At 41.7% G+C, this 27,848-nt stretch overlaps 1 protein-coding gene across 4 annotated transcripts in view; it reads right to left on the bottom strand.

Annotated features, from left to right (window-relative positions):
* The window catches only part of pard3ab (par-3 family cell polarity regulator alpha, b), a 249,773-nt gene that overhangs the window by 46,611 nt on the left and 175,314 nt on the right, over positions 1 to 27,848 (bottom strand). For 3 of the 4 annotated variants that reach the window (XM_080503528.1, XM_080503529.1, XM_080503530.1), the window contains 2 exons: positions 19,777 to 19,905; positions 11,692 to 11,967 (listed from right to left, as the gene is read on the bottom strand). In XM_080503528.1, the coding sequence (XP_080359654.1) occupies positions 11,692 to 11,967; positions 19,777 to 19,905 (405 nt within the window). The remainder of the gene's footprint in view (positions 1 to 11,691; positions 11,968 to 19,776; positions 19,906 to 27,848) is intronic. The other variant, XM_080503531.1, reaches the window with a different exon arrangement.

Raw genomic sequence — 27,848 nt, 5'->3', positions numbered from 1 at the left:
ATCGGTTACAAATATTTGCCTCATCATGACCCCGCCCTACTCTGCATCTGATTGGCTCGTGAGCCATCATGCTGCATGGTAAACATACATTAACTGATGAAATTAGTGAATGCAGCCAATTAGAGGCCGAGGAGGTCGTTCGTGGCTTCATCATCCTGGGGAGAAAAAAAAAGGAGGCCAATCTGGCTGAGTGGTGCATCATGGGAGATTTGGAAGTAGGTGTACACAATGCTGACTGAACAGTAAGTGTGTATACCCTGGACTATACCCCGGACTATACCACTGGATGGAGATAAATCACAAAACATGCAAACTCTCAACAGAAATCCTCCTCCAGAATCTCTCCAGTGAGCCAACAGCTACACAACAGTTGCATTTTTTTTCTTTACACCGATTCTATATAATCATTTTAACTTACAGGTCCTTGGTGGATTCAAACAGGGTCAAACCCACCTTGTTTTTAAAGCTCCTTATATTAGAACAAGTTCAGTTTACGGGCGAAGTTAACAAGACCTCGGAGATTTGTGGGGAAAAAAAACCCCAAAAACTTTTTGGCTCAGCTACTTAATGTGAAAAGAAGAGAAAGATTGCCTCAGTTTTAGTTGCCTTCTATCTACTGAAAATAAATTTTTTTTAAGTGAGTTTTGCTTTGTCCAAAGCAGACATGCAGCTCAGTGGAAATAAAGCGCTCGTCCGCCCGCTCTTGTTCCAATCCAGAAGCACTGAAATGACCCTGGAAAAAACCCGCCATGCCGCTCTCTCTCTCTCTCTCTCTCTTCCACATCCATAAAGGATTCCCTCGGGTCAGAACATATCTCTCTCCTGTAGATCTTGGCCTCCATCCAATCATCAGGAGTGGAAGACGAACAGTCCGTCTCTCCTCACACACGATATAACACTCCTCGGATGAAACGCTGCTTAAATAAAACCTCAAATCGAAGGCTCGTGACGTGATCTTGTGGATGGTGTCGGCTATTAAGTCATTATATTCAATGTGGGTCTGCCTCACAAAACAGCAACAGCAGTGTAACCTGGCTTGTCATCACTGTCTTGCATTCGAGAGAAAGAAAGCTAAAGGGTCGGACCCCCCTCTGCTGCCATATTGGAAGATTTGTGAAGCAATAAAGCTGCATGTTATGACAATGCAACTGCGGAAGCATGTGCATGAGATGTAATTAAACACTATTGCAGCAAAACCTCAACATACGGGAAGGCCAAAACATTTAGAAAGTTGGAATTCTCTTTGGTTTTAGTTGCATCGAGCAGAATGCTTCCATTTACATGACGGACGAACATCTGCATCACTGCAGCACATCTGGATGTTTCATCACTGACCACAAAAGTCACGACGGCGACATGGAAAGTCAAAGGCTGAGTTTGCAATGCAGGACAGGGGGGGAAACCGCTTGTGCGCCCCGAGGTTGACTGCAGTGTAAATTGATTTGTGGTCGTTTCATTAAATGCAGCTTTGTTATGAGAAATTCCCTCCCGGAAACCCAATATCAATAAAACCACATCCGGTGTTATTAACTATTTATCTTCTCCAGATTTTAAAGGGTGAAAATGTCAATGTCAGGATTTCTTTTTTTAAAGTCTGTGTGACGCAACTTCAGAGATTTACAAAGAGAAAAATGGTGGTTTCAATAATAATGTCATGAGTTACCTTGCATTTTAGTTCAGGGGCCACATGCAGCCTGATTTCATCTTGAGTGGGTTGGACTGGTAAAATAGTGCTATAATAATCTTTAAATTTAAACTTTAAAGCTTTTCATTGTCGTGGTGCAGAGTGTACGTGATGAAAATGTATTTAATTTTACAAAACACAAACATTCACGAAAGAAAATTGCTGCAATATCAACATAACACCAAATTTAATGAAACTTCCCCAAAACCTCTATAGCTGTTGCATTCTGCATGTTTTGGCCAGATTAGAAAACTTCTAGCACATTAGAGAAAAATGTGCTAGAAGTTTTTAGCTACTCAACTGCACCATTTTCATCCATTAATCACAGTTTTCATCCATATTTGAATATGTATTCAATCTTCTGCAATATGTATATTGCACATGTTGATATTGTGATTAATTTTCAATATATTGCACAGCCCCAAATGATATTCAAGCCTTTAGGTAAAGTAGACACTTGGATGCAAGAAATATATGCTGCTAATCTCAAAAGCAGGTTGTCACATTTCAGATAAAATCCTGAATCAAGCCCGCGGTGCCTTCTTGCCGACGGCGGTGATTTTTTTTTTTTTCTTCTTCTTCTTTTTCTTCTCAGGTACGAGAGGTGAAGTGTATCTGCGTTCCGGAGACGTCTCTTAACTGGAGGCCAAATGTGGTGGAAGCTGATCAAAATGCAGCCTCCGTTCTCGTCGCCAGGCATTGGATTAGCATTCGCAGTGACAATTTCATGCAGTCGCGATGACCCTCGAGCAGACCCCCCCCTCATCCCCCCCGCCTGCCCGAAGCGGTAGTCAGACATCCTGTTCTACTCAGCGAGAACACATATTCAGATTCTGCGCCGCGGCGAAAGCCAACATTTTGTCTACTGGCACATCACAAGCCAGAAAGTACAGCAGCTGAGGCGCAGATAGATGTGACCGAGTCTTTTTTTTCTTCATCTCCTCACCATGTTTTCAGTGAGTCTGAAGAGGGGAAAAAGTCACAGCTGCAACTTCCTCACAGCTCCAGGTTGATCTGGCAGGAAAAGAACTCCTCCAGCTTTACGGTTCCTTTTTTTTTCTCCCTTTAACACGGCACTCAGCTTTCACATGCTTGTAAAATGCACACAAAAAAATTATCTCAAGGAGATTTTGCAAAATACTATCCGTCATACGAGGATGAAACATGATGCGATAATGTTAAATAGTCAGACAAAGCAGACGCCCGTTACTGTGAAAACAGAAGAGATAAACAGATTGAGAAACGCTTTAAGGTCAGATGTGTGGGATTACACAACCGGGAGTGAAATAAACAACATGGTCCATGTCTGTTGGGTAAGTGGATTATGGGGGATAATGAGAAAGAAAATGCCCCCCCCCCCCCCATTCCCCTTGTTGGTCCCATCACACAGCGTAAAACAGGGGCAGCGACTGTTCTGCAACAAGTTTGTAAATGTAGTCAGATTAAATTGGAAATTTCAAAAGCGTATAATTCTTCTTTTTGTGGAAGCGTTACGAGCACCCTCCATACGAGAACCCGAAGAGACAGGATGTGGGATTAGCTGATGGTTTACTCACAATGAAAGGAGGGAGTGTTTGAAACTTAATGAGGTGAGCTGCTTTTCTTTCTCCCTAAAAATGTAATCTCACTTGACAACATAATTATGTACACATCCAACAGGAATTTGCAGTTATTCTTCACCGGGTTGGAGAACGGAAACACTAACTTATCAACACAAGAAAGTGTGTTTGAATAGATATTTTTAGCACCATTTTTTCCCAGAGTGTATTCTTCACACATGGTGTGATCCAAATAAAACAAACTCTGGTTGGTGCAGATGTCCACTTGTAGAACTGTGAAGACACTTGCATGTAGAAGTGGGCAGCGATGATCTAGAATCGTTATTTAGATCCACATGAAGTCCACAGTAATAATAAGTAATACAGTATAAAAAATGTTTTTCAAAATGCGTCTTCAATGTCACCCCTTACTCTCCGACTTGTTTCAGTTAGTAAAGTGCTACATTACAACAATTATTTTAATTGTTATCTTTTAAAAGATGCTTTCCATTGAAATCCAACGTAACATGAAATCGGACCATTTAAAGTGCTGATAGAAGAAGCACACATATCCGATTAATCAAATGTCTTGCCAGTTTAAATTAAACTGGGAAGCACATTAAAGAATTCTAAACTGTCATATGATACATTTACATGCATGTCTAACAACTGCACTGTTCCTAAACCTATTTAATGGATAAGAGTCAGAATTCAGTATTAATCCTGGGGTTTACCACTCTCCTAATCCTTTTACTAGTCATTTATTTTCCTTTTCCTTGTTTTTTGGTCTCCAGAAAAGCTCTGAGATTGAAGATTCTCTGCCAAAATGGTGACTTTCCTGCCTCGTTCTTGCATATTAATAGTTAAGTCTAAGCTAAATGTAGCTGCAAAAACCAGTGCAGGTAGTTCAAATGTAGTGAAGCTGGCAGGTATACTCGGGGTACACATCCACAACGGGACCAAGTCTTGGGTTATTTCAATCCTGGTTTCTCTTCACCATCAACACAAACACTGTCGAAGACCAGGCTGGTAGCTTTGTATTCCCTACGTGCTGCTGCACGCCCGCCTCCATTCTCTGTGTGTGACACACACACCTTTGACTTGTCACCTTCACTCCTCTGAAATTTCCAGCAACCCCCTCCCTCTACACATACACACTCACACGGGCAAAGCCGACAGACACCAAGACGCGTCTGCATCCAAACATAGCAGGAAGCGCCGCCGGCACATGTGCACACAATCAAACAATGTGCACACACGGCATGCATGATGTCAAAAGAGTAAATGCACGCACACGAGCATGCATCCCTCCACCTCATCAGAGACCGCTGTCTGTCTGTCTGTTTGTTTGTCTGTTTCTAGCGTATTTGTGCTACAACACGGCCGCTACCGTGCCCCCCTCCGCCTCCGGGGGCCCCCTATTCCCCCGGCGGAGATGAAATGTAATGGAGTCGATTCAATAAGGAGCGCTGCCTCCTCGGGAAAGGCGGGCAAATCAAATCATGCCGAAATCCCTCTGAGCCTTACCGGGGCTCTCCGCTCGCCGTGCAGTCGAGGATGGGGAATAAAACAATGGTGGCTAATTCACTTGGCGCCTCAAAGTGTGATGCAGCAAATGTGGAGAGCTGATAAAGCTATTCAATAACATGCAGACGACATTATGCTTTTAGAGAATTGGGCTAATTAGCTGTGAACACAGAAGAAAACACCCACGGTCACAGAGCCAGTGAGGCATCCGTTCGAGGTTTTCAAGTGGCGGGGAAAGTTTACTTTCATTCCGTCATCGTCCGCATACGTGGAGACACGTTTTTAACACACAGCAGATCCTGAAGGGGCAGATTCAACGAAAAAGGACAGCGACAAGAAACATGAATCCTTAAATCTTACGGTTCCCTGCCTCTTATTTCACAAAACCACAGCACCAACTAGTGGCCTGTTTATGTGTTTCTGACGATCCATCGAAACGTGAAACTTTCCCCAAACGAAAACGTTAAAACGATGCAGTTTCAAATTGACGGTTACAAGAACAAAACCTGCGTTAACATGTGGAGATCAATCGGTTTTATTTTATATTTCTGCATTAGAACACAGCCGAGTTTGTTTTAAAACAGACTTTTGTGTTTGGTTTGAACTAATGTATTCCCCTTTCGACATTCCCATGCATTTTTCATAAAATTTGCAATTGTTTTTTTTTTTTTTTGTGTTGGCAGAATCTGTCAGAGCGACGTCTGGCATGCTCACTGCACCATCTTCAGTGTTTCTGCTGTGACGGCGAAGAGTTTAACATGCCGCCATCACAACGATCCCCGGTTCAAGTCTGCATGTTCTCTCTTCACGCGCAGGTTTTCTCAGGCTACTTCGGTTTCCTCTCACAGACTTGATGTTAATTGCCGACGTTGTGACGGACGTGCGAGCTCTTCGGGCCTCGGCTCACGGTCAGCTGGGATCAGCTGCCGGATAAAGACGTGCATCAGTATGTAGGGAAGATGTTCCACCGTCGCTTCATAACTCACAGTTCTTGGGTTACCAGATGCCAATTATACATGTCGGGGAGTGTTTTCTTAGCTGTGAGAGTGAGAAAACATCGGGCGGGGAGAGAGAAACACGGCGAGCTACGGACAAAATATTTTGCTTGGCTGACGGGAGCAGGAGAAAAAGAAAGACCAGCAGTATCCCAGCAGCAACGTTATGCAATTTGGTTGCGAGCCAAAACAGTGAATGCTTTAAAAAAAAAAAGAAAAGAAAGAAAATACAGAATGTTTTCAACCTGATACTACACCGTACCACCTACGCAAAAACGCCCCCCCCAAAAAAACATAGTCCCAATTTACCCTCTCGTTAAAATTTGCAGCCCTGAGCAGAATAAACAGGACAAATCCAAGAGACGCGTGATCTTTTGGAGTAATTTCCAGCGCTGGATGTTGTTTCAGAAGACCAGCTGAGCGAACCGTCCACATGGTCGTGCTCCCGAGGGCAGAGGAAAGACTTTTCCCAACGCCTTACGGAGCTTCATCCAGCTTCTCTTCCAACCGCTGCAGCGAAAGTGAAACCTCTTGACAGCGCACCGTTTGAAGGAGGAAGAGGCAATTAAAAATGAACTCCACTGGATATTTATGCAGCTGCATGTTGCGTTTCCCATCAGACAGTCAAAAACAGGGGCACAAAGTAAGACAACAGTACGCTTTAGGGCCCCGGGAGGAACAGAGAGACTTTAGGGGGCGACAGGGATTATGCTATTCTCATTCGCCGTTTGGCCGGCACAAGTTTGGAGAAGCTTAATATGACGACGCTGATGAGATGAATCATTAGCAGCAACAGCTGGGCTGCGAGCAGGATTGATACTGGCAGAGATAAAGACGCCACTCTTCCCGTGTCGCGTTCTGCTCTCAAACTGTGTCTTGTGTCTGTTTCATCCCCACGTCTGTAATATTAATGATGGCGGTGCTTGAAAAGCCAAAGTCAAGCCAACCCCCCCCCCACACCCCACCGAAAAAACCCCTCCAAAAAACATGGAAGAATACAAATGGAACATGAATGGATCGATTGTTGTGGGAATATTTATGCATCTGCGCCGCTTATTTAATGCAGCCAGTTCCTGTTTCACACTCTTGTCCTGTGATCTTATTGTATCTCAGCTGTTTTCATTTTGGCAGCCTGGAATCATACTTGGTTTATTTTGTTTTACTTGTGTTCATTCTGGAGATATTTCAGTTCTCGTTCTGAGCTGCAGGGAGGCGGTCACAGTAACAACATTTTACACTTTTAAACGTCTAAACTTCAACATGCTAGCAGTATTAGCATAACTGAAAAAAGTGCTTTCCCTTTTATAAGTTGTAATTATGTAAATAGTAATAACAGAAGCAATATTCATGTCAATAGGAATCATAATGACTATTACTATTTTTTACTATTATCAATACGGCATAGTTTGCAGATTTCAACATATTTAGTTGATTGCTTTTTTCCATACCAATTATATTACATTATGTACTAATCTACTACCAAAGACTACGCATTACTATATTAATGGAGTAGCGAAAGTATTATTACTTAAGACCAGAGATCTGAAACGTTGAACTCTTTAGCTTCTCTGTAGTGGCTCGTTTTTACAAATTCACATCTAATTAACTATTTTCAAGTTATTTTCATTTGTACACTAGAGTATCTACCACACTAGACCCTAATTTGTTTTTAAAACAATGGATAATATTGCAAAAACAAACAAACAAACAAACAAACAAAACGCCACAAGGGGTCCTGTTCAGGGACCCCTGGTGCATTTCTTTTGGACTATGTTTGAAATGTAAAATAACTAAATTGACTAAAACATATAAAATTGTGAAAATGTTAAAATAGCAGAAAAAGCTTTAATTGTGAGAAAAAAACAGGAAACAAGAAACAAAAATGACCAAAAACAACAGTTATACAATATAAAACAGCCCAAAAATATGGACCAAATCTATTTAACAAAGTTTAGTTATTGAACGTGAAGCAAGATTTTATATAAACTTTATGAGCTGTTTTATCTTCATTATAAATTTAAACAATTCAATATTAGATGCATTTTATTTGGTAAAAAGTGACATAGAAAGGTCTCTTTTGGTGAGAAAGGCTGCAGACCCATGCTTGAGCCATTAATGTTGTTCCGTATCAAATATATAATGAGAATGACAGATTATTACCAATATATTAAAATCGTCTCAATCTCAGCATGAAAGAGTTTTTTTATTTCTTTATTTTAACCGAAACATGATTCCGCTGCATAAAATACCTGAAACTGAACCAGTTAAAGCTTCTCCTCAGTCAATTTGTTCTGAATCATCATCTTGTGACAGTCACAACGTGGCATCAGTAACAAGAGGAGCACACAGACTTTAATGCCAACTGTGACACGGAGGAAACCACACTGGGCTGGATTCCTCATGGACACAGCGTAGCGGAGATGATGGGAGATAATTCTTAAACCGAGACGATTTCAGAAACAGATCCGGCACAGAGCCGCATCCCGAGATTCCCCCAAAGCCGAAATCGGAAACCGTTTACACTTGACCCCAGCGTGGCACGCCCGTCCCTTTAAAAAGCAGAGTGTCCGTGTGGGAGAAAAATAACATTTCCCTTTCGCTCTTGTTTTCTATAGACATGTTATTGCTTTGATCCAATCTCTGCAGTCCTTAAGCTGTGATATCGCTTCTCGCTGCCATTTGAATCCCACAATAACAAACACTCCCGGCGTGGAGCAAGCCCCCCGCCCCACGTCACCCACCCCCACCACTACCTCACTCTCCCCTTGGCCGGGTCCAATTCACTTCCTGTTCAGTAGGGGGCAGACAGGAAACAGGAAGCACGACTCCCGACTCTCAGGAGGGATGTTTTTCTTCTGTTTGGGGGATCTGGGACTGTGATGTAATATCTGGTTGAAGAAGTCCTGAAATCAGTGCCAACCTTGTTGCTTGTTGAATTAAAGCATGTTGGAAAGAAATTCTAACTCTGCTTGATAGAAGCTCCTCAGCCATGTTGTGACGTCCAATTGGAGTTTTTACTAACTGATGCCTGTGTTGGTTGTGCTGCAATAAAAGTCTTGTTATTGGTTGTTTGCTCATTTTCTATGGTTTTGTGTATTATCTTAATGACTTGATGGGTGAACGAAAGGTCTGAAGATTAAAAACCAAAAAAAAAATCTATATTTATTGAGGTAGAATTCAATGATTGCTACAATATAATCTCACTGAAATGAATCTAGTCTAATTCCGCCTCATTGAAACACAAACCCCTACATAAAAGTTTCTACTAATAATATAGAAAATATACAGAAATAGAATTCAGAAAGCAGAGTGGACAAGTGCCAGAAATCGTTGTGTATAACAGTTTAATATGACATGTTAAAATCTTTTAGATGAGATTAGATGCTCTTTTATTAGTCTCACAGCAGGGAAATTCCAGATTTAGCACGCTCGAGCTGCAACAGTGAATCACTGACTAATTCCTCCTTTATTTTTCAGTGAACTGAATGTTTTCATGTTGTTTTCTTCAAATTCCATTACAATGATATGAAACTGGAGTAAAGAAAAAAGCCACTTGTCTCATCTGATGACTTCACAATGGTGGAGTTGTGAGAAGCAGCCGAGTCAGAAAATGTGACGAGTTCGATTCAGGGGATCTTTTTCATGGCGTCTGCATGTTGTGCCTTTGTGTGAGGTTAATCTGACGCTTTGATACATAGAAAGGTGTCTCACTTTGTAAACTGGAGGTGGTAAATACTTTTCCTTGCTGAATCAATTGAGTGACAAATAATAATGAGCAATAAATAAAATCTCATTAAAATGGTTCCGGTGCGACTGCATAAATAAAGTAGCAGCATTTGAAGAAAACTCATTCACGCCTGAGAAGTAATAATCTTGGAAATAAAGAAAAATAATAATGTATTATAGTGTACGTGATGAAGAGCAAAAGATTTTAATAGGAATATAATTACAATTCCTTCACCCAATTATATCCACATCTTTGGTGCTCGTATGCCGTCTTCTGTTGTCTTAACTCGACAGCGCATCTAAAAAAAGATGGAGTGACAACAGCAGCGGGATGAATTATGAATCGATCCGAGCGCCGGCGCCGGCGGAGGAGTCGACGGCAGGCTGCCGGGGCCATCTGGGGATGCGTGAAAACTACAGACAAACCCGTTCATTCAGCGGAGGCTGTGACTCGCCCGGCACAAGGCAGCGTTTCTGCTGCGCTGCACATTTTCCCGATTGGCTTCAAGTTTCCCAAATCCATCTCTGAGTTCATTGATCGAGGGGGAGGGGCGGAGGGGGAGGGGGGAGTTCAACGCCGACCCGCAGTGCTGAGAATTGCTGCTGCTGACGAGATGAACGAGTTCAGAAGGCTCCGGCTCCGACTGCTGGCTTTCGCCACAGTGAACTTTGTTTCTCGTCATGCAGTAAATCACAAAGTGTATGAAGACAACAGAGAGGAAGAGACTCTGAAAGTGACTGACAGCTGTCTGTCAAGCATGCAGGCTGCAGCAAGAATCCCTCCAGGGATGACATCAATTTTTAGTTACACTTTACAGATTGTCACAGCCTTTTTTTTGGGGGGGGGGGGGGGGGGGGATTTGGGAACTTTCAAAATTAAAGGGATTAAAGCTCACCCTAAGGGTCGCTAATCCTGGTTTGGGAAGGTAGGGCCCGACTTTTTTCTATTTTAGGAATCTCCCTGATGTAACACAGCAAAAATCAATGAGATGCTCCTTATTGGGCTTTTCTGAGGAGCTTGATGGTGGCCTTCGTTTTCTCCATTGTTTTGGTATGAAGACATAAATAAGTCTTTTTCAACTGGCACTAACCGGAAATCTGTGTTAATAAGTAAAATACCCTTAAACACATCTTAGTTCAGGAGTTACATACAGTCCAATGTCATCTTGAGTGGACCAGATTGCCAAAATAGTGCCATAATAACCTTTAAATCTAAACGTTAAATGGTATTTGTTGAGCTGCAAGAGTATACGTTATGAAATTGTCTATATTTTCATAAAACCAAGCAATTACTACCGAAATTATTACAATCTCAATACAAAACCAATTTTATTGGCGCAAAATACAGTGAAATTGAAAAAAAAAAAAATAAATCTATGATGCATTTTGCAGCCTTTTGCATGCATGTTTTTATGAAGAGAATGGCTTTGAGGCTATAGTTTGCTATCAACGGGGAAGATAGAGTTCGTGGCAACGAATCACCAATAACTCAACTCGGGACTCAGTGTTGCATTGTGTCCGCTACTCTTAATAAGTTAGTCACTAAAACAATTGGATTTTGCTTTGAAAGTTTATACAATTTGATTGCGGGCCGGTTGAAGCACACGGGCCTCATGCTTGACACCTCTGCTTCAGCGTAAAGATGACAGAAACGCAATGAAACCAAGAGGTGGCAATAAGCTCAAATCCACAAGACCGAGAGACAGAACGAGAGTAGAAAGGTCAGGGGAGACAAAGGAGGACGAGAGACGGCTATCCAAAGGTTTCCATCCACTCTGATCCCCCCCCCCCCCCCGCCCTACATCCCTCTCCCGAGAGGACCGTGCAGTGTCTCGCTGACATTTTCCGCCCGCCTTCAGTTGCTGTGATTATTTTCTCTTCCAAGGTGCGATAGCCGGCCTGCCTTCTCCAAGCAATAACGCGGCCGCCTCGGAGTTACGAGAGGCCGGGATACGCGAGGCGGAGAAGAAAATCAGGCCCGGGAAAGACCTTTTAACTGAAATACCATGAGTGAGCACTGGAATTGAGGTACGAAAGCAACAAAAAAAAACCATCAAAAAGGTCAACGAAACACGATTGGCAGGAAGTCACCAGGCCTCGAGGTACACGACTTTAATTGCATACGAGTGTTAAGATGTAATTAAATGAGTTTTTTTTTCCAGAAGAAAGATGCTTCTGGTTCAAGTGATGAAATTCTTTCCATGCAGGAATCCATGCCTACCTGTCTGCAGACGGAGGCCGGTCGTTGCGCGCTTTGCCGACTGGCGTGTAGAGGTTGTCGGAGTGCTGGTGCTGGTGGTGGATGTGCTGGTGCTCGTCTCGGGGGCTGTGGGGCCGGCTGTGGCCGCTGTCCATGGAGCTGTTGAGAGCGTTGATGCCGGCGTACGGGTGCTCCTCCTCGGAGGACCGCTCCGGCGTGCGGCTCACGTCCAGGATCTCGGCGTAGTCCCGCTCCCGGGCCTGACGCTCGCGCAGCTCCCGGGTCTTGGCTTGAATCCTGGTTGACAGAGGCGACGCGGTTATCGTCTTTTACTTTCACTTATTGTGAAAGTCGAGGCCTGGGGGTAAGGCAACATGGTGGCCAGGAGCTCTTGGCGGACCGCTAAGGACAGGACTAAATAGCTAATTTATGACCAACATGAGTGCAACTAACTATTCAATAAGTTTATAACAGGTAGCCAAGAAGTAATTTTCAGTTTTAAGAAAGGCTGATTAATCTCCTTGTAGAAGTGCAGTTTTGTTTCAAATAAGTTTCGTGTTTAAACTGCATTGATGTCTATATACACACACACGCACACACACACACACACACACACACACACACACACACACACACACACACACACACACACACACACACACACACACACACACACACACACACACACACACACACACACACACACACACACACACACACACACACACACACACACACACACACACACACACACACACACACACACACACACGAGTGTAATGAATTTCCTTCAGAAAAGGTATTGACAACATATTAGAGATTATCAATGGGTCCTAAATTCTTTCAGTGTTTCTGTGCAGATTGTATTAGAATAGATGTAAAGGTTGGCCTCAACATGTTTTACAGTTTGAAAGCAATTCTTAAAAAACAAAATAATGGCACTAGAAGATAAATCTAGACCTAACAAAGACTCGCTCAAATAGAACATACAAAAGAAAAAAAAAAACGCTCCTTGAACCAGACAGGATCAAACTACCAAAATAATTAAAACTCACGCGTGTAAATTCTTCAAACTTTTTTTTCATATTTTTCCAAATTTTTTGGGGTTTGTCGTCAGAATGACTTCTTTCACCTGGAGTGCCACTGTGAAATGATTGGCCATACATTTCTTTTGTGGTTTGAAATCTGCACTCCTAAATAACAGTACTCTTTCTCTTCTTGGACAAAAAAAAAAAATCAAGCAGAATAAACTGGGAAGATCTTTTTTTTTTGGTTTGTTTTTAAAAAAAATCACAGCCGCGTCTGCAGTTCATTGTTTCAGTCGCTGCCTTGACATTTTTATGTTTCTGTCCTGACCCGTTGCCACCTTGAATGACGTAACGGTGCAATAATGAAGTGAAATACGACAGACTTTCATCTCCGTCCGGGTCAGTGAGGCTCCATCTGTTTGACCTAATGTGTCGACATGCAGGTAATAAATGCATAATGCATGAAAATGATCATTTATTGCAGTTAATGCAGTCTTTTGTGGTATGTCAAATGTTTATATCACGATAATAAATCTGCAATATTGCATGCAGTATATCTATATGAATATGTACTGGAGCTGAGAGAAGCTGTAAACTCCAGCGGGTACATAAAAACCACCTGAGACAAACCACCTGACTGTTTATTGTCCCGTTTTAAGAAGCGGCAGTGTGGAGTCTGTTATTTATACTTCTTTATCCCTACTGAATAATACCATAAACAATGCATAGTAGTCTCCGGCTCCGATAATATCTGATGCAATGGAGGCACTTAGCATTCACAGAGTGCACCTAATGTAAAGCTAACATCCTTCCCTCCTCCTGCGTTTCACACACACGCACACCTGACATCTTCCTGTCACATGCACAACAACTCATATGCACACAATCACACATCACCCTCTTTCTCTTTAGGCCATAATCTTGTGAATAAATGGCAACACCATTTTCTACAGCAGGGGGACTACCTATCGCGCGGGCCTGTAATTACTGCCTTGCCAATTATCAGAGCTTTACAACTACCAATTATTGTACCACTCTCTTTTATGCAGGCCACCCTCTTTAATGGCGGTGGGAAAGCGAAGGGGACGGCGGCGGCGGCGGAGGCGAAGGCAGGGGGTGCGACTGCACGGAAAACTCAGCGGGCTTAAATACGAAACGTCTCCTCTTGGAAATTTGCATGCTGTGCATTATGAAACAATAGGTCTAATAAGGAAGACTCCTCATTGGAGAGTCCAAAATGTGGCCTTAAATAAAAAAAAAAGAAAAGAAAAAAAAAAGAGTAAATTTACAATGGTTTCTTGTGAAAACATATAACCATTGACGGCTTTAACGACTCCCCACCACATCCGCACCGTCTTTAAAAGTGAAACTACACCTACCGGAGCAACAACAACGCGCGTCGCGTGAAAGCTTGCAAATGTGCACGCTGTGTCTTCACTATTTGTGGACTCAGCAATTATCTAACAGTGCAGAAGGAAGCAAGGGGCCCTTGAGGAATCTATCTTTAAACCCGGAGGAAAAGCAGTGTTTTCCATCAGAGAACTGCAGCAGAAGTACGAGCAGCTACTGATTGTATACACAAGCACAGTGGCTGATAAGATAAGGACAGACATAGCAATCCAGTGCCTAGACACCCCCCCCCCCCTCTTTGAGCAGCACATTTCCAACGCCAGGCAGTGGATCGGGTCAACAGGGTGCCGAGTGAGGAAGGATGCAGCTCTCAATCAACTGTTCTATGAGAAAGGATCCTTTTGGTCTCGATCAGTAAAGTTACAATGGCTCTTCAACAGAGAAAAGCTTTGATACACGTCAGATAAAGAAAAGAACGTAAGAAACTAAACTAGTACCGAGACTTTTCGATGTATCTTGCATAAGAAGGTTTCATCAAATTGTCTTTATGTTGATATAGTCATTCTCTGTGTTACATGTTTGGCATCATAGACGTTTTCATCACAGAACCCTCCGCTGCAGGAACATGCAGAAATTGTGTACTCTCGCTACGTTATATCCTGAAACTTTAGCAATCCTCATGCCGTATTACTGTGACGCTTCATCACGTCAAATCTTTCCTGTCTTTACCAATTTGCTGGTTAGGTGCATATAATCAAAGAACTGAAATAACTGTGTTTCTGTTCATGTCAGATAATCGTAATGCCTTTAAGCCACCCGCTTTCTTTCTGAGGGTATTATTTTTTTACATGTCTTAGAAATAGCAGAGTCAGCATTTAATTCATTTAGGTCACAAAGCTAGCACTAGGTTTACATTAGAAGCATATAACTTGTGAACATTATTACATTTAGAGTGTAATTTACACAAAGGTAAGCTTGCAAACTAAGCATAGGGAGAGAAAAAATGGAGGCTGGTCAAATAAGGGAAAAAAAAGTCAAGAAAGTCAAGAAAAAAAAAAAAGTGTACCAAGCCAGTTGCAATTCATACAAGTAATTGACACTAAATTTACACTGGTAAGAAATTGAAAAATAAAGGTCGTGAATCACTGGTGTAGTGTACCTTTAAGACAAACACTTTCTTCATCAACAAGCCCTTAAAAGGCAGCGATGCTAAAAACGCCTCACAATCGCAATTGACCAAAATGGGTCTGAAAGGAAAACCACACTCCGGGGATAATTATCCCCCCCTCTCCAGTCCCAAAATACGTACACTATGCATAACTGTTTTCTTTCTAACCATTTACCTTGATGCGAGGCGACAATATGTTGAGCATGATGAAGAAAAACACTGAGATGGAGGGGGCAGGGACCGTGTTGCAGAAGGAGAGGGAGAGACGGCCGATAAAAGGGCACAGAAATGGCGAGATGGGACATTACAGGCAGAAGAAATGTATTTGACGAGTGACCTTTCTATCACATCGAGCCAGAACAATGGTCCATTATGTGCCATTGTGCTCGACGTGTAATAAACGGCCCCATTGGCGGTAATGCTGACACGACTGTCAGACCTCAGTGAAAGGCAGGAAGTACATGGAGGGAGAAGGTCCGAGCAGGATATGGCGGCTGCTCAAAGTCATTCTGCACTGATAACACTGGGCGGGAGCGACTGTTTAATGAATCGATGCCAAGTGTCTTAAAGACTTTTTATGTCGAGGAGTGTGGGATAATGTTGTAATATCGATAATCTGAACAAGCAGCACACACACACACACACACACACAAGCAAAAATAAATAAATCAGGAATTACAAGGTTATCTTTCAGATGGTATCGTCCAACAATGCAGTGTACTCCGGACACTCGTGGTGATTCTCCAACAAGAATAGTGGCACTGAGCTTGTTTCTGGGTCAAGAAAAGTTCATGGAGAAAAATGGCTTCAAGTAGAATTCTCGCAATATGTGAGAACCAAGTGCAAAATGAAGCTGCGACCTGAAACAGCCGCTGAAGTCAGAGCTTTGAGATTTGCTCAAGAAAATCATTCAGGGGAAAGCCCATCCTGACATATGCTCAATTTCAGGAGCATTTAATGGAAAATTGTGCAGTATAGCATGATGGCTGCTTTAAACTGAGCATTTATGTGTCAACTGCATCATGTCCGTGTCATTTAGTGGAACGTGGATTTACATATTATAAATATCAACATAATAAAGATTCATGTAACATAGGATGAAATCGCATGACGTTTAGGTTGTTCTTAATCAGTATTGCTCAAAGAAATGTTTTCTTATGAGCAAAATTGCATACAATTTAGGTAACAAAATGATAGAAATTAACATTTTTGCGGTTGTATTATTTGAAATTCGGTGGACTGGATAAAAAAAATATAATTAATTATATACACACAAACACACCTATATAGACACTCATATTTATTATATATATATACTCACACACATGCATATACATGCCACGATCTAATGACAAATAAAAAAAGGTATATTTTTATCGAGTTTACCATTTAACTTCCGACTCAGTGGACCTGAAAAACTGCATTTCCACTGCAGCAGTCCTGTAATGTTCAGTGACTTCAACTCTCAACTGTTATCAATTTAAATTAAATGTTGATTGTTGGTTACTTATATTCAATTAAAAACTGGCACACGCAAAAAAAAAAAACGTGTAGATTTGGAATCATTATGAAATGTAAAATAATCATTTTTGATCATCATTTAGTCTTCCAGGTGGATACTGCAAAAAAAAAAAAAAAACACAAACCAACAAACCAACAGAAACACATGGAACTGAAGTAAACCATTGGCGAACACAACATCAAAAATACACCAGAAACTTTTGTTCCTTTGTGATAATTCAGTTTAAATCACCGAGCGTAAACGGCACCGTGTCCTCCGACTCTGAGCCGCCCCGCCTGGATTCATCCGTCTGGCTTGAGCTCGGACTCCTGCGAGACCCGAGACTTAAACCTGTGAGGAAATCCATCTATCTAGTCAATCACAGCTGGATTAACCGTTGCCTCCGGCAGCGGCCGATCGATACGCTCTGCAGCGAGGTGCCAAAGCTCCCGGCTCTCCTTGGGAGAGCAGCCCTGCGAAACAGCTAACTGGATTCTTGTTTAACACCGAAGCAGCCAAAAGTCTTCCCCCGGTTGCTCGGCGGGGTCCACGTCCGTCAGCATCGGTGTATCTCAGCCAGCGGCTAAACACAAAGGAGAGGCGCTTTTCGGGCTGCGGGACACGCTTGGTTGAAGTGAGTCAAACACCCCGTGCTGAACAAAATAATTAATGCATTGACTTAAAGGCAGTCTCGAGATATTTCAGGCTCAGTGGAAGCAAGAAACCATCCAGCTTAATTTGGCTTTTTTTTTTTTGGGTTCCACATCTACAATTTTGCCACAATTCTCTTTGGTGTTTGATGCCCTCACAATACGACGGGGGGAAAAAAAAGAAAAAACAACGATCACATACTGCTTGGATTTCATACCAAATCTTGAGAAACAGAGCAGATCAACTTGCAATTCAAAACACTTCCACATCCAACAATTAGCCATAACTTTATGACCACCTGTGTTGGTCTCGCTTTTCTCCATACGTGAAACAAAATGTGATTTCTCACCCATTTCTATCAGAACCAGCATGGACGTCTGCAGCAGTTTGAGCTACAACGCATGTCCTCTGCTGTTAATACTGCAGGTAAGTAACTAAACAAAGGTGATGTTAATCGACTGGTTGTTCTCCATTTGTCAAAATGAGAATCAATAAAGGACCAAATTGCGCAGAATTGAAAATGGAATTGTATTCGCAAAAAAAATATAAAATGTTAATGTCAAGTCCTATTCCTATTTGTGTCGCAAAAAAAAAAGCCTGAAGCAAACAGGATGAATCCAGAGGAAAGGATTTTGTACTTTGGGAAACTATTCCCAGATCACAAGTGTCTTTGATAAACTTCTTTCCAACGAGTTGGTAAAGATTTATCGCGATTTATTTTGGTGAATCCAGTGTTTTCCTTCGTTGTGATCTCTCAGAAATCAAGTTTGAAATGTTTTTAATAGCTGATGTTGAATTGATTTTTATGCAGTTTTAACAATTTTTCTATTTGTTTTCGTAAAAGGTCACTCTCAATCAGTGTGTCATCTCAACTTTGCTTTGTACATTTTTTTAAATTTCTGTGATGCCAAAGATGAAAAAAAAAATGAAGATTAAGATATTTCTGGGGTAAATAATATCAACTATTTTTTGTTAATAACGGAATTGGTTCAAAATCAAAAATCAAAATAGAAAACACCTTCAACAGACTGAGAATTCACAACTCAAACTATCCAACCTGTAACATGCGTTGACATTAAGTCGACTCGTGTGTGTGCATGTACTCCGATAACCCAAAGTAAATCCTGAATTGACGCTCCAAACTGTGTGAAACTCAGACCTAATAAACGCTGGTCCAGATGACATTTGAGAACAAGTAGTAACGCAGTTGGATTAACATACAAAGGGACCAGCGTGAACTTTTAACCATATCTGGCGCCAACAACCCGAGTCGTCTGACGTGGCATTTACGTTAACCTTACGCCAATTAAAAATAAAGGCTCTGCCATTATCGTATTATTGGACTATCTGCTCCGCGGGCGTGAAGAAAGAATACAAACTGAATTTTCATAACGAGCGACCGTGGGGAGTAATGACTCCTGCCCTACACCGAGAGCATGGGAATTAATTAGCTGGCAGAGGCTGTAATGGCCTTGGCATTTATAAGCTGCCCCCCACCCAAAAAAAAAAAAAAAAAAAAAAAAAACTGGCACGGTGCCCATATGACATTTACTTTGGTGAACAGAGGGAAAGAGTGCTGTGAGAAAGAGACCTGCCTTCTTGGAGCTGTTTGGTTCTGGACCGCCATCCAATAATAGTGATATTGCATGAATGAGTTTATTTACAAAGCTGCAGTTTATTGGCTCTCGGAAAGGAAGCCTTTCTTTTAATTATCAGATACACGATCAAAAACACTCTTTAACTGTGATCAGGTAAGCAGGAGGAGTAAATCCTACCATCAAACATTGAATGACTCAGGTGAGAACAGATGCCAGAGTCGGCATGTTTTCACTTGACTTGATCAAACAGAATTTCCTGATCCAATGATTCTATTACAATAATGAATGAAAATACCAAATAAAATGTATTAGTAAGGGTACAAGAGTGTTTTCCTTCATTGGATTATAAAGCATTTGGATCTGTGTAATTCTCATAACCAATCAAGTCCACGTTCACACCTTTACACGTGACAACGGAAAAACTCTTGCTGCATTGGGGGCCCATTGACAACGGTGTTCGGAGCCACTGAAAACACAACTTTTTGAAAATGTCTTCCAAGGTGGAACTGTTCGAAAATACAGTAAACCAACAATATCTCAGTAAATCTCTTCCTGGTCGATTTAGAATTGAGAGTCACCGTAATAGCAAACCAATTGCATGTCTGTCCATAATGTCTGTGTGGTTTCATGAGAAAAACAACAAACAGCACCCACTTGTGGTCAAACATGAGAGTTTCATTGTTTTCCGAGGTATCCAAGTAAACGGACATAGTATTTCCTTTTCAACGACTTCACTGCCGTAAAGTACAAAAACAAATCCAGACAGCCTGCATGTCATTTCAGTCATCACAGGGTTAACAGCCGTCTCACCTCTCCTGCTCCATCCTCATCTTCATCGTCTCTTCGTCAGACGCCTGCGTCTCCTCGAGCCTCCACTTGCTGGAGCCTTTGCGATCCATCTTCTCTCCGGGTCGCTCGTCCTTGCGGTGCTTCCCAAACCTGGAGCGCAAAAAAAACAATATCAAACATAGGTTGTGACGTCAACGGCATTTTTTTGAGCATCATCGGCCAAATAAAGTGACACGATAACACCTGCAAAAATTGATCCTAAAAATGTCCAATGTTAATGAACATTTTTCAAATCCAATGATAAAAAAAGCTGAATATTTTTTATAATAATAATAATAATTTTGAAAAAAATCCAAACGTGAACGTCTTCCAGCCTTCATGTTTAATGCTAATGTTGTTTCTGGGAGTGTTGCATTATAACGTTTACAGATCCAATATTACCCCCCCAGGTGTTAAATTACCACCGGTAGCGACTTTATTATTAAATAATTAGAGTCATCTACTTTGTTTGCTATGTTGTACAGCCTCATACAGCGGCGGGTTTGGTCTGAAGGACGACATGCTTCGGGGTGCTTTTGTTCGGCGTCTCACAGATTCTCAAATGAAGGCCCTGACTTTTCTGTTCTGGCTTAAAATGTGATAAAAAAAAAAACAAAAACAAAAAAAAAAAACGGATTACAACAAGGACGTAATAGCTGATCAAACCCCACAGATGAGGCATTCAAAAAGTACTTCTCATAACTTCAAACCCAAATCGTTTCGTTTAAAGATTTGTGTGTGTGTGTGTAGGGTGTGTTTGTGTCAGCCCATCACGATAATTATATTCATAGGGAGGGAGTGACGCTTCACGAAATAGGAGCCATTGCAGAGATATTTCAGCTTGATTGACTCAGTATAAAGCTGCAGCCTGTTGAAGAAATGACTTTGGCACGACGCTCGCTTCCACAATGAACCGCTGTGATTATTCGCGGGGAAATTGGTCCGCGGAGAGTATCTTACGACTTCGAAAGAGACAAACGCAGAGAGAAACGAAAGAGGTGTGCGCCCGCTAATGAACGAGGGAGAAGACGGCGAACAAGCGAGGGGAAAAAAAAAAAGAATGGGGGAGAAACTCGCTGAATGAAACATTAGGAGCGAAAGCTAAACTGCAGAGGCGGGCGTCGGGAGGAGCGTGTGAGAGCTGGAATCGAAAGATGTCAAAAGCCTCAAAAGTGAAGTGTTTTTAAAGGATTACAGAGAAATTGCGTGAATTACCCGACTGAGATTTGGAGAGAATAAAATGAAAAGAGAAGAAAGCAGGTGTGAGGCAGGTGAACGCGGCAACATGGAAATCAATGGAGACAAAAGAGAAGTGAAAACAACAAAGTAAATCGATGAGGCATTGGAAGAACAGACGAAGCAGGCAAATTGCGATCTGATCCCGACTGTGTGCGTGTGGGTGAGAGATAAAAGGTAGATGAGAGAAAATAAGTGAAAAAAACTAACAAAAAAACCCCCAACAAAACCCAAGAAATCAATAAAAACTTTCAAAGAATTGTGTGAAAATATATGGAAAATTCCAAATGGAATTTAATGAAATGACCCAAATGCTTTATACAACATAGATACAAAAGCCAAAACACAAATACAAACAACTTTCACCAGCCACCATAAAATAATGAGAGGAAAAGTTAACAAAGAAACATTTTGCAAGTGAGAATCAAAAATCACACTGCAATAAAACACTCAGTTTCCCCACAATGATCCTGAACAACAACAAAAAAAAAATCACTTCGTCTAAGTCACACAGTTTTAAGTGAATTCAGATTTTCCCATGAATGTGACATTTTATTGGGGAATGGATCAATTAATGATGGAATAGTGGAGTAAAGGTCCAAAGTAGCAAAAGCATCCTGCTCCGCCTCGTGGTGAACACCAACCAAACAAAATGTGCACAGGGAGCACATGTGGCAACCGAGATGTTGAGCATCTGGACTTACTGTTTGCATTGGCGTGTGTGGATCTCAGCAAAATAAGCATGGGAGACGAAACACAGCTACTGTGGCATGTGAAAAAAAAAAAAAAAAAAAGAGTAATTTATTCCTTTTGTTTAATCCGGAGGTAAAAAAAAAAAAGAAAATATCAATGTGCCAATGAATCATAATTTCTTCAAACTATGAGGAAAGTATGAAAGGAAAGTCAACTTCTGATTTTATATAAGGAAGATATGAGACGTCTTCTTTCAAAACCAGTGCTGATTTCAGTACTTTCCTCAATTCTGGGGAGGATAAATGGAAGCATGAAACAAAAAAAGAAAAATGTAAATACTGTATTCCTTTCAGTGGAGGGATGTACAACCACATTCAATTAAGAATATTATTAATAACCATCATGGAATAGAAATAGATAGGCCAGTTTGACATCATTTATCCAGAGATGCTGTAATTCCCCCTGATCTGAGAAGGTAAGGTCTCAAAACTTGTAAGTTGTACTTGTACATAACTTTGTCGGAAGTAAAGGCTGAAGGGAGGAACCCATCAAACCTGAATACATGCTGTTTGATTGTTTTCAGAGGTTCTTTTCCTAAAATGAAAAGTTCCAGTGAGTCAACAGAGAAACTAGGCCCCATTGACACAACATTGTGTGTTTCAACAAGTGAATACATTGTTTTTGCATTTTTGTTTCAGAAAGGTTTCATGTTTACATGGAAACGATTTGAAAACGATGGAAATAGCGGAAACCGATGTCGTTCTAGCACGCCAGGCCACGAGTTACCACTGTTGTTTTTGACTCTGAACCAGAACATTTCAAAATGTTATGACATTTTAGTCCATCTACATGCATATGTGTCAAAGAACTATTCACAATGGCTGTGGTTGTATTTTCGTCGATTTCAACGGAGATAAGAGTCGAAGTTTGTTTCAAAAAGTTACCCCCCCCCCTTGGGACCTGCTTTCAAGAAGTTGTGTTTTCAGTGGCTCTGAGCAACTACGAAAGACTTTTCAATTTAATTTGAAAATGCTGTGTATACAGGACCTTCCACGAGTGGAACATAACGGGCAGCTTCTTACAAAACCGTCACGTGTAAATGAATACGTGACGGCCGCCAGTGTCCCCCCCCCCCAAGTCATCCTTTTAAATTAGTGCTTGAATGTCACGGCAGGGAGAAATCCACTGCCAACACATGCTAATTCCACAGAGTGTGAAAGATAAACAGGAAAAAGCTGGAGATAAGATCGAGTGGATGGGGAAGGGGGGAGGGGGGGGGGGGGGGGGGGGCAGGCAGGCGGGGACTGAGGTCCATTACCTGATTAATCTAAACTGTGGCCCGTCTGAAATGCTCAGAGTGACAGCTCGCCGTTAATGCTGAGAGCAGGAGTGATCTATCATGACAAGAGACGGTTGACACTTTCCCTTCTCCACACTGCTAACTTTCATTAACAGCCCTTTAAAAAAAACACACCAAAAAAAAAAACACCCGCGTCTCTCACTCACAAACACACGCACACAAGCGCCGTGATTTACGACCGAAGCGGGAAAACTTTGAAGAGGAGACAGAGTATTAACCGTGACACTGGGGCATTTAATAATCTCATATTCCAGGCACAGTTAGCCTCAACGCCATCGATAAAGAGGGCTGTGACGGGCTGCTGAAGAGATCACAGAAAAAAAAAGCGTCAGGGATTCGGCTGATTCAATTCAGGAGACCACCTTGGTGTCACTGCTAATCCATTTAAAAAAAAAAAAAAAAAAAAAAAAAAAAACGCAGGTATGCAACGGAGCTGCGGGCCCTTTTTTGATCGCACGCCGGATTTGCATGACAACTCCATTAACAGGAAGCAACGGTGTGCAATACGTTGAAGCAAGAAAAGGAGAAAAATCAAACGAGGGGAAGACAAGCTTGCCAATATTTGAATTCAGAGCAGTCAAAAATATGAAAAGAACTTCGCTCCAACTAATGCTGATGGGTTTTAAAAAAAAAGAGAAAAGTTGCATCTTGCGAGTCACAGAGATGCTTTTTCCTTTAATTCTTGACAATGATACAATCAATTCATAGTCATACTTTATTATTGCCCTTTAGGGAAATTCCTACTCTGCGTTCAACCTATTCATAGTTCACCTCAGCCTGGGGAGCAGTTGGGGTCAAAGGTCATGCTCGGGGACCCACGGTGGTGACCTGTCTGTCGTGGGATTAGTTGAACCTGCGAGCCTCCAATCTCAAATACACTTTTCTAACATGTAGGCCAACTCTGCTCCTTATTAGTGGTCAAATAATCTAAGAGGAATACTATTAATTACCTCAATGAAATGCACATCTTCAAAAGTAAAGTGAATTTAGTGTAATCGTGGCAATTTAAAAATGTGCCAGATTTTATTTATCCAACAAGCTCGCACGGCACAAAATGGTAAAAAGCATCCGCCATGACGAAAAGTTGATGGAAGTCTGTTACGTTAAATCTTGATTCATCTCAGGGATTACCGATTAGCTGCAACATGCGCCACATTAGTGACAATCAAGCTGCGGCTCAGCCACTTTTACGCCACAAAATACTCTCATTGCCTTACACAAAGAACATTTCAAAAGCTCTTCTGTGTCTTGTTTACAGAAACCGTCGCTTATATGATCTGTTGCAGTGAAATAGTCGATTTGAGAGCGTCAATGCTCACATTTGCAGCCATTTTCTGTAATATGCAACATGCTCACCATTATAACGAGTGGTCACAGAAGTACAGTTGTCATAATTCTATGCAAATGATTTAGAAAAAAAAAATCATCCATTGTTTTTGGAGTCCACAATAATCAGACAAAAAATTCCTACAACAATAATTTTGTAAAAAAAAAAAAAAAGAATATTTTCCAGAAAACACATCAGCAAACAGGCTCACAAGTTCTATTTCTGCAACACACTGAAGTTTACATGTAGGTCTGTAATAACATTTTGTTTTTCTTTTTTGGGTGGGGTGTGGAGGTTCAGGCTTGTTCACTTCATCCCTGACAGGAACACACACAGAAACACACGGCAGAGCAAATGCAAAATTAGTGCAGCCCTCAAATTTCTGGGCATCGACCACGGTCGCACACGCCAAGCTAACAGACCGGGCGCTGCTTGGGAGTCCAAGCGATGATCAGAGAGCGAGAGAGAAAGAGAGACAGAGAGACAGAGCGAGAGAGAGAGAGAGAGAGAGAGTTGGGGAGGGGGGGGTCGGTTGACTATGGAGCTGGCAGGCTGAGCTGTTGGCAAGAGTTGATGGTAATGATGCTTTGATTGGGACTGAGTGTGAGGCCTTCGAGACATGAGAGGGTCAGGCGGTGGCAACTCTGTTGATCACACACACGCCCGCCCGCACACACACACACCTCCTCTAACTTCCCACGGGCCTCTCACACTCCTCATCTGCCCCTCCTGACACGACGAACACACATCAGAGGCCATAACGGAACACCCCCCCCCCACACCTCTCATCCCCAGACACAACCGTACTGAGAACCTTCACCCTCTCACCGCTCTCCACACGCTGTAGAGCCACTCGGTGGATGAAGCTTGCTCACATCACAGTTGGTAGCGTGACAGCTTTGCACTTTCATGCACTTTTAAAAAGCCACAACACGCTCGCACACTATGCACGTGCATACGGGTTCATCCTGGCATGTTGACACTGCCACCAGTAAAACATGCAAATGACTACTACCACTTTTTTTTTCTTTTTTTTTTTAAATCAATCTCTTTAGCAACATATTTGTTGCTAAGTGCTCACGAATGTGGTGTTTGATAAACTGTACATAACACCTGTCAACCACTTCATGGAGGTGTTAGAGGGAATTTTCTGTTTGGAGTATCTGAATAGACTAAGTTCATGCAATCTCACAGCGGGAAACAAGAAAAAAGGTCAAATGACTTGAAATGAAGCAAATTTTATGTTTAAAGTTGTGATTTAAATTTTTTTTTTTTATATAATTAACTGTAGAAATTGATGGGAGTTATGATATAATTTGGTTCCGTGGCACAGATTTTGACTACACACAAATTATCTAAGAAAAAAACAAACAAACTTGAAATAAGTTCAGCTGTACCTAGCAGAATGCCACATGCTTCTTCTCATCCGTCTGAACAGCTGGTGTGCTTTGAGTCTGGCTGTAATGCACATTTTGAATGGTTATAAATGACTAAGCAGCAGCTGTGTGTGTGTGTGTTTGTGTGTGTGTGTGTGTGTGTGTGTGTGTGTGTGTGTGTGTGTGTGTGTGTGTGTGTGTGTATTTGTGAACACCTGCAGTAAGTAGCAAACACATCTGTCATAAAACCACTGCAGGTTGAAATAGTAACCGAGTACCTGCAGAGTGTTTTTCCCTCAGATGGCAGCATGTTTTTACCAGAAAGAGCCACCGAACCAACTGTTCATCAGGATCAGAAGGAAGATGAAGCAAAGATTATAATGGGAGGGAAAAAAATACAATTGAATCCACTGTCATGTCTAACTGGCAGTGCGAAATCTTTGAAATCGCAAAGCGATAAGTCATCATGTAAAGCATCTTTTGAGGGATTATGACAGTGTTTACGAGGTGACGTCAAAGGGATGTTCGGTATTTTCAAGTCCTTCAGAAAAATTTGAATTAAATATAAAATGCATCACAGGTATCTGTGAAGGCTGATAAGGAAGCAAAGCTTAGCTAACATTTCTGAACATCATCTGCAGAGACGGCAGAAGAAATATGTTGATCAAGAAATCCCGGAGCACGTAAAGCAATGCAAGCTGGGAAAGTGTGAGAACGCCTCCTTCGATGGTCGTGTCTCCCGGTCATTAAAGCAGTTCAATTTGGCGGCTCGTTCTTTTTCACCCGACTGACCAACAAGGCACCTCATGTAAATGTAGAGATACTGTAATGCAAATGTATAGTTTTTTTTTTTTTCCCAATGTCGTGCCACACTTTTGTGGGAAAATGCAAAAAATGTAGCAGAGAAATAAGACTTGGAATGTGAGGAAATGTAACAGTTCTGCACATGAGTCGAAATACATTTGACGTAAAAGGTAAGTTATTCCATCGGGAAATGCATGTATCGTAAGACAAAGGAGAAGTATTACGTCAATGGAAAGTATTCGTGTGAATATGTCAAGGTTATGTTGCATGTGAAAGCATAAATGTGCAAAAACGTGTGAGGCAAGGCAACATTTCTCAAGAAAATCCTAAATTGTTGGGATAGAATAAAATAGAATTGAGATTTTTATTTAATCCCAGAGGAAAATCTGTTGTCATCAAATTATCACAATAAACCCCAGAAATACAAATAGATGCTAAACTAATCCATAACTTGCAACAGAATTCCTACAAAAAAAAAAATTATAATCACGACTTCAAAATGACATGGAAAAGAATTATTAAAGATAGATGTAGGGCTGGAATTGGCTCTAATCGACATGTGACCCTGAATGTAATGAAGCAACGTGCAGGACAGTATGTATGGACAAAGTGCACCCTTATAAAAGGGTATAATACTACCGGAAGTCTGATTCTCAACTTGGATCTGTTGCATTTGTACGGTACAGAGGTGGATCGACGAGAAGTCACATCATTTTTGAGCTGCCAGTAAAACAGTGAGCGGGTCTGACAGGGTCAGACTGCTTCAATTCAGATGCCGTTCCATGCCAGAGTGTACAACACGATCTGTGTGTGAGTGTATCGCACATGCTTGCACCAGTTTACAGTATGAGGCCATGTCCTGTATGTGTCAGCAGCAACCACATCATACAGTCCTGTATTTCTCGACAACTATCTGTAATTACCTGTTGTGTCCCAAAATGTAGAGCTTCAGATTAGTTTTCATATTTATAGATGTATTACAGTGAAGGTTACAGCTGGATGGAGGTGAAGAAACCAGGAAATGCCTCGGAGGGTCTCACAAAGCTGTCACCACCAGTGCCTTTTTTCCACGAGCCTCTCTGCTTCTCCAAATGTAAACCAGTGTCATTAGAAGTGATCCCACCTGTTTGACACAGAGCCCTGTTGGCCGCCAGCCCACAGAGCTAAATAGCTCACTTTCAGCCCCCAACAGAGAGGCAACACTCTTCTCCTCCTGCTCACTCTTTCACACCATACCTTGTCCTCTCACATTCAATCC

Source organism: Blennius ocellaris (assembly GCF_963422515.1).
Source record: "Blennius ocellaris genome assembly, chromosome: 10".
Lineage (NCBI taxonomy): Eukaryota > Metazoa > Chordata > Actinopteri > Blenniiformes > Blenniidae > Blennius > Blennius ocellaris.
Note: the sequence above shows the minus strand (reverse complement) of the source record. Positions and strands in the feature narration are given on the sequence as shown.